Genomic DNA, 12,003 nt, shown 5'->3' with positions numbered 1-12,003 from the left:
GCACTCTCATCTCGTGAGGATGGTTCCTCATTAACGTCTTTATCAGGGTTGGACATTAACGGGGGCTTGGGGCAAAAATGAACAAAAAATGTCCCCAAAATTCAAGAAAAAGAAAAAAAAAGATTAAATGAATGAAAAGTGTCGCGGCAATTACATTTAAAATAGATTTGCTCAAGTTGCATCAGGTTTCTTTTTAGGGCGTGTTTGCAGCGTTGAACTTTATAACCAATCACAGACATTTCTGTTGTGTTTATGAATGCAATGACCAATCAGAGGCGGAGTTAACATTCTCTTCTATTCTGAAATTAACTTTCATCTCTATTCTGTTAGCATCCCTCTTTTATTCTGAAATTAATATTCTATTTTTTTTCTATTATGTAAATATTGTGTTTGGTTCTGTTCTGTTATTAAATTAAAGTTCATCTCTGTTCTTTTCTGATAATAGCATTCTCTTCTATTCTCAAACTAACATTTTGTTCTTTACATTCTGTTTTGTTCTAAAGTGAATGTTCTGTTCTGAAGTCAGTTTCAGGTCCTGTTCTATTTAGAAATTAATGTCCTGCTTTATTCAGGATTTAACTTTTTTTTCCTCTGTTCTATTTAAAAGGTAACATTATGTTCTGCCCTGATGTTAACATTTCTCTCTCTTCTATTCTGAAATTAACATTCTATTCTGTTCTGGGCTGCGTTTCCCAAAAGCATCGCAAGCCTAAGTAGATCATAGAAGCATTGCTACCAATGGTCCCTTGGAGCAAATTACAATGCTTTTGGGAAACGCAGTTTTGAATTTAACATTCTGTTCTGTTCTGAAATTTACATTCATCTCTGTTCTTCTCTGATAGTAACATTCCGTTCTGTTTTGTTCTAAAGTAAATTCTATGTTCTGTTGTACATTCTGTTCTGTTCTGAAGCTAACATTCTGTTCTGTTCCATTTAAAAGTTAACATTGTGTTACAAGTAGCATGCATTTTTAAAAATGTTTCGAATATTCAGATATACCAAATCTTTGATGAAGTGGATTGTTAAGCTCATAGTTCAGCTTGTCCACAAATCGTAATGTATCATACGTATAAAAACATTGCAAAGCTCCTCTTCAATTTTCCCTCTGCTTTCTCCATAAACTGCAGCAACTCAATGAAGTGCTTGCGGTTCGGTATCACTTAGCTCAGATCAAGTCTCAAAACCCCTTCTTTTCCACAGTGTAAGCTCGGTGCTGTTATTTCTTTCCATGAGCTTTGCACATATATCAAGTGCCTCTGGTAAAAGATTCTGCCAAACTAGTTTGAGTCTGAGGTGATTGTGTTTAGTTGCTTTAAACCCATGACAGACCATTTGATGCAGGGCTTTCACCTCTCTCAGTCTCAATCAGTTAGTCACAGCCACTTATTCTCATACCACAGAATCTGTTATCTGCTCTATAGATTAGCCGTATTACATTTCTGAGTGAAATAAGGTCTGATGTGGTTTAAAGCAACGTCTTAGTAGCTTTTCAGTAAGAAAGAAGTCAACAATTTCCTCTTTTTCCCCCCAAAAGCGCTTGAATATTACATGTGGAATTACTTTTTTTGTTTGTTGTTTTTTTAAGTTTAAATTTGATAAATATTTGTGTTAATTATTTGAGACTCGTACATCTCCAGTGATTGTTTTCAGCTGTTTTGTGTATATCTAACGTGTGTTCAACATCAGCCATTTCAAACAGAAAACAAGATTATTTTACTTGTTATTTAACTAGCTATTTAAACGGGGGGAAATGTTTAATAACGTGTAAAATTTCCAAAGGCGATAAAATAGCAGTTTTGTGTTCAAATTCAATTCAGTGATGAGCTACATTTAACTGAAAATTGAGTGTTTACTATTGTCCTTCTGCATTATAGCCACGCTATTTTCCTGTTTAATACCGTAAAGCTGATTTGACACAATCTGTATTGTTAAAAGTGCTATATAAATAGATTTTTTATATAAGATTTTTTAGATATTTTGGCTGGAAACAAGACAAAAAATCTGAGTAAGAAAAGCATTTTTTTGCAGTGTATTATGTGTGATTATAAATATAAACACTGTTATGTCAGGTTTACTTTAAGTGTAACTTGCAAATCATGAAGACTAGGATTTAAATAAAAAAATACAATTATATTAGGCTGAAAGAAGCGTTTATGAATAGCTACTAAATTTGCGAATTATTAAACATAGCTAATATTTTTTACGAGATATAAACCTTTTCTGCTCAGTTTAATAATAAATGTAATACACAAACGATAAATATTTTGACATTCTGAAAGGAAAAAATGAAAACATGCTCGAAAAGTAGTGATGCAACAGTGGCGCACATAAGAGCCGCGTTTCACCTTTGTTTACATGCGGAACAATTCCTTCCGCGAGGAAAACTAGATCTGGACACTTGAGTTTATCGTTAAACGAAGAACAAAATCACGCAAACCTGCTCATTTACTTTGAACATTTGATGAAAACACACAACAGATGTTAGCGATGGAGAGACGGACAGTGAAGCTAAGCGAACGCGAGAGCGATCCAGCGGAGGGATACCGGAGAGCACCGCGGCGCAGCTGCGCAGAGCCACTGGACAGAGAATAAATGCTGTAGTGTTGACATATTTCTTTTTTGCTTAAAATTATCACGCGTTTCGCCACTATGCCGGGAATGATGGACAAAGGGTCGGAATATCTGGGGAAAGGTCGCTCAAATGGGACGAAAAGCCCGTCTAACGCCTCGAATGGACATTTTTCGGATGAGAGCGGCAGCGACGACGAGCACGGTATAGCCTCGAACACCCCTGCGGAGCTAGTTTATGTATTTTAATGAAAAACAAATTGCTTAAGTACGAAAGGTCTCACATTATTCTTGTTTTCAGATGTGGGCATGCGTGTGGGGTCAGATTACCAAGCAAATATTCCTGAGTTTGATCCAGGTAAGTTAAGGAAAAGCACCGCATTCCGTCTTTAAGAACCTGACTGACTGTGGTAGCCTCGGTACACCCATCGCGCCTAACAATTTGCGTATAAATCGATATTTTAGACTTGTATTCAAGGATTTGGGGTGCCGAATGGACAGTGTTATTATTTTAAATCCGTTTTTGTTTTTAGTGTATAATTACGTGCTCATGAAAAGCTTTTTGTGAAAGGATGTTAGCTTTCTCGCTTAGCCACTCATCAGCTAATATACCCAGTAACTTTGACATATGGTTTAAATATGAGTGACAGTTCAATCTTGGTTTTTGTTCGTTTATAAATCAGCTATTTAAACGGGGGGAAATGTTTAATAACGTGTAAAATTTCCAAAGGCGATAAAATAGCAGTTTTGTGTTCAAATTCAATTCAGTGATGAGCTACATTTAACTGAAAATTGAGTGTTTACTATTGTCCTTCTGCATTATAGCCACGCTATTTTCCTGTTTAATACCGTAAAGCTGATTTGACACAATCTGTATTGTTAAAAGTGCTATATAAATAAAGGTGACTTGATTTAACTATTCAGGACTTAAGTGAAAATGACTTTAAATTACCATTAATTTATGAATTTCGCAAATAAGACATAAAATTGTGAACAGAATGTGATTTAACCAATAAATATCGGTAATATTAAAATTTTAACTCTTATCAGATTAACAGTGAAATTAGTGTAGTTTTTAAATCTTAAAAATCTATTAATAGCATTACAAGTTTTATGTTTAATGCATACTTTTTGAATTGCAATTTTGTAGGCTCCACAAAATACAGCGATAAAGACAACGGTGGCATGTTGGTTTGGTCTCCACATCACACAATAGTTGACTCTAAATGTAAGTATTTGCAATTTATATTTTTATTTTTTGGTCATTTCATTTTCATTGTGACAACATCATGCATTTTTGTGTACGTGTGTGTGCGTATTATTTTTTTTCTTTTCAGTGGATGAGTACATTGCAATTGCAAAAGAAAAGCATGGATACAATGTTGAGCAGGTGAGTTACGAGAACACAGTCCTCTAAGATATCGTTGTTGTCAATGTTAATTAATGTATGGATGTCCTCTGTGCTCCACAGGCTCTCGGCATGCTCTTCTGGCATAAACACAACATTGAGAAGTCCCTTGCTGATCTGCCAAACTTCACCCCCTTCCCTGATGAGTGGACGGTGGAGGACAAGGTGTTGTTTGAACAAGCGTTCAGTTTTCACGGGAAGAGCTTTCATCGGATCCAGCAGATGGTGAGTCATCACTGCTAGTATTACTGAGGTAACAATGACCTGTCTTCAAACTAAGAGCCTTAATCTCATTATAAATGAGTCTAGGGCACATTTAATCCTAAAACCAGAAAGAGAAATGAGAAAAAAAAAATGTTTAGGGCAATGCATTGTGAAAATTTACCAACATTTTACCAACAATTTTGCATAACCATAATGTGGAATAATTATTTTTTTTTACTATTATAATGCGTTTAGGTTTATGTGTGTTCTTTTATGTTCTTGTTATTGTAATACAGTTACTGTTCTGTAAAATTACAGTAAGTTACTTAAATGCGCTTACTCTTTAATTTACGCTAATTTAAATGAAATGTCATGATCCATAAAAACCTTACCATTAGAATACATTTTTTTCATCATGTGAGATCTTGTACTTAATTATTGTTAGTACAATGTGAAATTAAAGTACACTTGCATACAATACTGGACAAAAGTTCAGTGTTTTTTTTTTTTTTTTAATGTTTATGAAATAATTTTCTTAGGCTGAATTTAAGTAATACCGTAAAAATATTAATCTAATGAAATATTACATTAACTTAAAATACTTGTTGTCCATTTCAATATGTTTTAAAATGTAGCTTATTTATGAGATTTACCCTGTTGAAGTCATCGAATACTTCACAACCATCATTAATTACAATTTAATATTTTATGCCTCACTAATTCTTGAATTTGATAATTGATTGTAGTTGCCGGACAAATCCATATCCAGTCTTGTGAAGTACTACTATTCATGGAAAAAAACACGATCCCGAACGAGTCTAATGGACCGACAAGCACGAAAGCTGGCAAACCGGAATAATCAAGATGAAAGGTCGCTTATCCATTTGATCTTTGAGCTCATTTATGAGTTGATTCAAGTTTTTAAGTGTTTCTGGTCTTTTTATTTTTGCTTTTGACATAATAGTGAGGAAGAGATGGAAGAAGCCAACCCCATTGAGGCCAACGACAGTGATTATGACCCTACAAAAGAGGCGAAGAAGGAGGTAATGTGATTTTGTAATAAATCCACATTCAAATTCTTTCAAATATTCAGAAGTATGTTAAAGGTGTCTATTGGTTCCTTTATATTTCATCTTTTTCCAGTGTCTCAATGCAGTGATTTGTTTTTCCCCCTGACAGAGTCATGCTGAACCTCAGATGCTGAGCTCCAAGATTGGACTGGGACGGAGAGACCACCAGACCCTGCAGCACCGTCACCATAGCCAGCGGTCCAAGTGCCGCCCACCCAAAGGCATGTACCTCACACAGGAGGATGTGGTGGCCGTCTCCTGCAGCTCCAGCGCTGCAAACTCTGTCCTGCGTCAACTCGACATGGAGCTGGTGTCTCTGAAACGACAGGTGCGGCCAGGAATCTCCAAATGGTTAAAAAATAATACTTTTGGTATTAATGAATGTCAGTATTAGAGGTCGACCGATAGTGGATTTTACCGATACCGATAGCTAGGTTGGACCACACTGGCGATACCGATTAATCAACCGATAGTTTTCAAAATGGATACTGAAAGAGAGCTAGTGCTTTACTATTTAAAAAAAAAAAAAAAAAAAGCAACAACAGTACTGAACCATACTTTGTAAATGAATAAAAATATTAATATTATTTACTATATTGATCATTAAAGTTATTATCACCAAACGGACATAAGTTTGCTTCAAGAATGAACAATGTGGCATAAATGAGTTTGAAGTTCGGTGTTTAAAAAAACAGAGCAAGTGGAAAGAGAACGCGTGATCTATTACAGCTCTCTACATGAAGCATACCGACTTTATTAGAGACACAGAAAGACAAACATTTTGCAGAAAAATGCACAATACATAATTTATAGCCTAGGGTGAAGTCATTATATACATTCACAACGATTTGGGACAAATATAATGTAATTTAATAGAAAACTATGTGAATGGCGCTCTGTTCCGCGGCAGGCTTTTCTGTCGGCTGCATTTAAATGCGCGTCTGGAGTTTCCACCTCTGTGCAGCGCGCAGTGTCACGTGTCAAAATAAACAACACGTGCTGTCAGAGATTTTCCGCCTCTAGAGGCCGCTCTCGTACTGTATAATGCCAGCGGACACTTCTCAGCCATTCCTGCAACGGTTGCAAACCGGAAAACTATCGGCATAGATTTTTGCCGATAACCGATAGTTGTAGTAAACTATCGGTGCCGATTAATCGGCAAAACCGATGAATTGGTCGACCTCTAGTCAGTATAAGCCTTTGAAGATCATTTTTTTAATGTTCTTAATTATGGATGCTCATTATAACTGGTTAACTGTTAACCAACAGTAAGAACTGGCCGATTAATACAATGTTAAATGTTTTAAAAAGTCATCTATTAATTAATTAATTAATTAATTTTTTTTCAGTAATTTATCAAATATTTTAAAACATTTGCTGCATGGCTAAAATATGCAACACGTATAAAATAAAATTGAATTTTTTAAAATAAGTCGTGTCTAAGTGGCATTTTATTATTACATTCAGAAATAGGCTTTTTTGCGGACACAAAATGATTTTTTTTTTTTTTTTCTTCTGACAGTGGAAGCAACTACTGCTTCTAGCCATACAGATAATCAAAACTGCAAAAGGTTTGCTTTTATTTGTGCACATTGCCAATAAAAACAAATCTTTGTGCTTCTGTAAAATAAGGAAAAATAGGATGCCGCTTTCTGCCGTCTTGGTTTCCTTTCGCGCAACACAAAAATAAACCGAAACTGTGCATACTAACCTACTTGTTGCACAGGTTTTTTTCTTTCATTTTGTATATTTATTAAGTAAAAATATCTTGTATAGGCCTATTTATGCATTATATATATATATATATATATATAGCCTAGGTTTATTATGTTTTTCTCCGCTCACAGAAGCTCTGCAGGTGCGTGATGTGGTGTGACCAAGTGAATCCTCATGTTTGCTGCTTTTTGCACATGAAATAAATTTTGGTATTTTTATACGGGTCACAGACACTTATTCTTTCCAATTTAATTCAATTCTGAATTAAAATATTCTTGTCGGTTAACGGTTAATAATCGGTTAACGGTTAATAATCAGTTAACAAGCGCCAGTTGTTGGTTAGGAGAAATAACCTAAATGAACATCCCTATTCTTAATATTCTTTCTTCCTCACAAATTTACCTGGTTTTCTAGGTTCAAAATACTAAGCAGTTAAACAGTGGACTTAAACAGAAGCTTGAAGATGGAATTGATGAATTCAGACTGCCTGAGGTGACTCATTGCTGCTTGCGCTTGTTCTCATATGCACTTTAATCCGAAGTGTTAGTTTTTGTTTGCGTATCGTCATTTTGCTAATTGTTACGTTTTGTTCCAGTGCACCCAAAAAATTAATGCCCGCTGGACAACAGATGAGCAGCTCTTGGCAGTACAAGGTGAGTAAATGGTTAATGGCATCTGTTTTGTACCTGTTATACCAAATTTCACTCGCAACTTTTTTCCTCGTTTAACTAGGAGTACGAAAATACGGGAAGGACTTCCAGGCTATTGCTGATGTGATTGGGAATAAAACGGTGGGGCAGGTGAAGAATTTCTTTGTGAACTATCGGCGGCGCTTTAACTTGGACGAGGTGCTTCAGGAATGGGAGGCGGAGCAGGGAGTTCACACTCCCAATGGAGACGGTGCCAACTCTGGTGAGGATGGAAAGAACAGCAACATCTCCTCAGGAAAGAGCACAGATGAAGAAGAGGAAGAGGTAAAGGTTAAAACTGTAAAGCCTCTCATATGAAGTAATAGGGACAATTTTTTTTAAATAAAGCATTATTAAATCTGTAGACATGGAAAAAAAAAAAAAAAAAAAAATTGCGTAGTTCTCCATCTCCACTGTTTTGTTGTTCTGTCTGTAGTTTCGTTTTCTAAATTCAATTCAATGCCAGTGCTGCCACCTTGTGGAACAACTGTTTAGTGCAAAACAATTTCAATGTGCATGTGACCTTGCGCATGCAACGTACTCATGGTTACAAAAATTGGGTGGTGCGTGGAGATTTACTACTAATCGCAGAACCGGCTTTTACTGACGAGATGCACATGACAATCATAAATTAAAATTTGATTAATCATGCAGCCCTAGTTTGAAAGCAGCGTCTATCAGCGAATCCCTAATATATCTGCACATAGATGGATCAGCTGATAGACGCCTGATTTTAAACGCTTCTGTGTGAGCGCACAGTTTAGCAGACTACTTGCATACAATGATACAAATATCAGTTGTCACTCTATATCTCCCAGTAATACCCTAGTAAGATTATACTTAATGCTTAGTTTTATGATCAAAGCGGTGTAGTTTTTATTGTGGGGGACAAAATATATAATGCAATGCAATTAGGGATGTAACGGTATGAAAATTTCTTATCACGATTATAGTGACCAAAATGATCACGGTTATCAGTATTATCACGGTATTATTAAAATGTGCTGGAGATGTTCAAAAAGTACAGACACATAAATCCCTTCACCAACTTTTATATTTAAAAACCAACAAACAACAAATAAAATGACTTTTTGTTTGCATAATCACTAAAACAATAACATTAACAATGATGTTCGGATTTTAAATGACAACTTGACTGAAAACAGTTTAATAGCATGTTCAAATAAATAATGTAAATGTTCAAGTAAAGCTTTGAAAAAGTTTCATACAAAAGTGAACCTCACATTTCAGCCTTTAAATAAAGAAAAGGGTTAAGTCAAAGAGTTTTGCATCTCTTCCATTCCACCAGTTCTTTGGCTAAACTCTTCTTTGAACACCTAGCTCTCGTAAAGTAACAAAAAATGACACCAGTGTTAAGTTATCTTCACCTTTCTTTCTCAATCAGGGTCAGGTGACCCCAGCCTCCGGTCCGTCTCCTGTAGCCACATCAGCGTCTCTAACAGCAGCCAGCAGCTCCACCTCTCTCAACCAGCCTCCACCTCTTCTGCGCCCATCTCTTCCTGCCACTCCAGCGCTACACCGTCAGCCGCCGCCTCTGCAGCAGCAAGCCCGCTTCCTTCAGCCCCGTCCTGCCCTGAACCAGCCTCCGCCGCTCATTCGGCCCTCCAACCCCCTCCCTCCGCGCCTCAACCCCCGACCCACAGCCCCTGTTCCCATCATGGCTTCTGTGGCGCCGGGCCAGCAGCCGCCCACTCTGGTGGGCATCCAGTCCGAGACGCCCTCCTCCTCTCTACACTGATGCGTTTTATATTTGTGACATTGCAGATGAAGGTAATAATTAGTTAGCAGTTCTCATTGTGAATACTAGGAAAAAAATGATTGTTTTAAACTGTATATATTAGTTATGTAACTTTCTATTTATTTAAACTGTTTTTTTATTTTAGATTTTGTAATCATGTTGTAACGTTGTACTTTTTAAAGCAATAGTTCACCTAAAAATGAAAATTACCCCATGATTTACTCACCCTCAAGCCGTCCTAGGTGTATATAACTGTCTTCTTTCAGATGAGTACAGTCGGAGTTAAATTAAAAAATGTCCTGGCTCTTCCAAGTTTTATAAAGGCAGTGAATGGCTGTTGAGATTTTGAAGCCCAATAAAGTGTGTTCATCCATCATTAAAAGTGCTCCACAAGGCCTTCTGAAGCAAAGAGATGTGTTTGTATAAGAAAAATATATTTAAACTTTATCAATCGTAATCTCTAGCTCCTGTTATCTGCCGTGCCCGTGTTAAAGAGAGAGTGGCGTTCCAGCGGATGACGTAGGCATAGCGTAAGCTCCGGTGAGAATATGCTAGTCTCCCGAGAACCAAGTTTTGTTTACAGCAAAGGAAAACCCAGTCTCCTCTTGGCTTATATCAAAATCCTCTGACATTTTTTCTTTACAAATCCTCATTTGTGCTTCTAATTGTGCTTCTAACAACTGGTGTTGTTTTGCTCTCTCCTCTGCGCTTCCGTGTTCGTCACTTCTCTCTCATAAATGTGCGTATAGTTTTAAATATTTTTTTTCTTCCACAAATGCATTCGCTTCAGAAGACCTTTATTAACCCGACGGAGCCGTGTGGAGCACTTTTAATGATGATGAACGCACTTTATTTTGCGTAAATCTCAACAGCCATTCACTGCCATTATAAAACTTGGAAGAGGCAGGACATTTAAAAAAAAAAAAAAAGGTCATATACACCTATGATGCCTTGAGGGGGAGTAAAACACCAGGCAATTCTCATTTTTGGGTGAACTCGCTTCAAGTCTTTAAAATATTGTGTTCTATCTCAGCACTTTTTCTTGTTGTTCCTTAGTATCTATGATGTAACGGCAAACCTCTTTAAAAAGGTTTTGTTTGTTGTTTTGTTGTTCATCTGTGTCTGTGGTTGTCGTTTTATGTGTTTCATATTTTAATATTTGGTGCTACAGACTGACAGAAAAATCACCTGTCCAAATTCTCTTGCCATCAAAGTGCTCTTAACAAGAAAATATTTAATCTCATACTTAATTGCTAATGAAACTCATAGAAAATTCCTACTGTCATACCTTTTCTCCTTTTTTTTTTTTTTTTTGGTCATGGATACCAATTTCAGTCGCTTTGGAGTATAAAACACTTATTTTCAGCCTCATCTGTTAATTAGCATTTAATTGGGTTTGTTTATAAACCTGTTTGACTTGCAGAAAAGTGTAAATGATCCACATTTTCCAACCAGACATTAAGCTGTTGCCCCGAGTCGTTTCATTAGTGGTGTGTTGTTTAATCCGATTATGCATGTAGCGTTACCCTTCTTCTACCCCGTAAGAAGTGCAGGATTCGGAGTTGATCAGATCATGCTCACATACACATCGTTTTCCAATTAAGGTCTACATTCTGGTTAAACCTTTATTCTGAAAGATGTTTACATAAATCTACGGCTCTGAATATTACTGAATGCATGTAATTATCAGAATAAACTAATGGACGTTCTTTCCCCTTTATTCTCTTTGGCAGTAATGGTGATGCTCTTGCCAGATTTGTTTTAGTAATTTAAGCAACTGATTTTTTTTATTGATGTTATCAAGAACGTAAATTTATATCATGAGGTCTTTTTTTTTTTTTTTTTTTTGTAGAATGTTAATTTAATTAAAAATTAAAGTAGTTTTGCTCCAAGGATTTGTTTTCATGAATTGACTTCTCACAGCTGTATAATCCAGAGTTACCTTTGTTTGGATGTGCAGATATTCAGTTACAGTGTTTTTAAGGTCTTTTACAAGACATACATCGTCTCATTCGTATCTTAAAAAACTGAAATGTTCATCTGGTTGTGGAAGTCTGCTCGACATTTACATAATCAGAATATGACCAATCTTTGATTAATGCTGGATTATTCTTGTGCATGCAGACAGTCACTGTGTAAATCCGTTTCACTTGTGTACGAATTTAATCATTCATAATTTATCTAGTTTTCTCCGTAGTTCCTTAGTTTTTTGAAGTCTTAACTAGATTTTTTTTGTATGTGTGCTCCTTGCACTTACAAAATAATTTTAATGATTATTTCAGCAGAAAAAAAAAGTGCTGTTTCTACTGTATGCAGATTGGCTGCATATTGAAAAGTGCTTAATGACTGAATTAACAGTACGCAACACTTTTTTGATGATATTAAGCGCACTTCTTATTTTTAATTTTTTTGTTTTTGTTTTTTTAAATGCAACCTAATTGCATTTTTTTTAAGAACGGGTTGTAGGCAGCTCAGAGTGTGGTGGCATTATATGTAAATAATGAAAAGTCTCTTCTCTAAATTTGTGCCTAAAGCATGTTCATATGTGAAGTGTCATGTGCTTGTCATATGGAAACATTAAAACACGTT

The 12,003-nt window shown here is 36.0% G+C and overlaps 1 protein-coding gene across 1 annotated transcript; it reads left to right on the top strand.

Annotated features, from left to right (window-relative positions):
- Nucleotides 1-2,493: 2,493 nt before the first annotated feature.
- Nucleotides 2,494-11,123, top strand: rcor3 (REST corepressor 3). Its single transcript, XM_058761678.1, has 12 exons — nt 2,494-2,773; nt 2,870-2,926; nt 3,719-3,796; nt 3,906-3,958; nt 4,040-4,201; nt 4,927-5,051; nt 5,145-5,223; nt 5,360-5,578; nt 7,381-7,458; nt 7,562-7,619; nt 7,699-7,940; nt 9,061-11,123. The coding sequence occupies exons 1-12, from the start codon at nt 2,650-2,652 to the stop codon at nt 9,412-9,414; spliced, it is 1,629 nt and encodes a 542-aa protein (XP_058617661.1). The 5' UTR covers nt 2,494-2,649; the 3' UTR covers nt 9,415-11,123.
- Nucleotides 11,124-12,003: the final 880 nt, after the last annotated feature.

The sequence above is a fragment of the Onychostoma macrolepis genome, chromosome 22, assembly GCF_012432095.1.
Source record: "Onychostoma macrolepis isolate SWU-2019 chromosome 22, ASM1243209v1, whole genome shotgun sequence".
NCBI classification, from domain to species: Eukaryota; Metazoa; Chordata; class Actinopteri; order Cypriniformes; family Cyprinidae; genus Onychostoma; species Onychostoma macrolepis.
The sequence above is the reverse complement of the archived record's forward strand: the minus strand, read 5'-3'. Positions and strand labels throughout refer to the sequence as shown.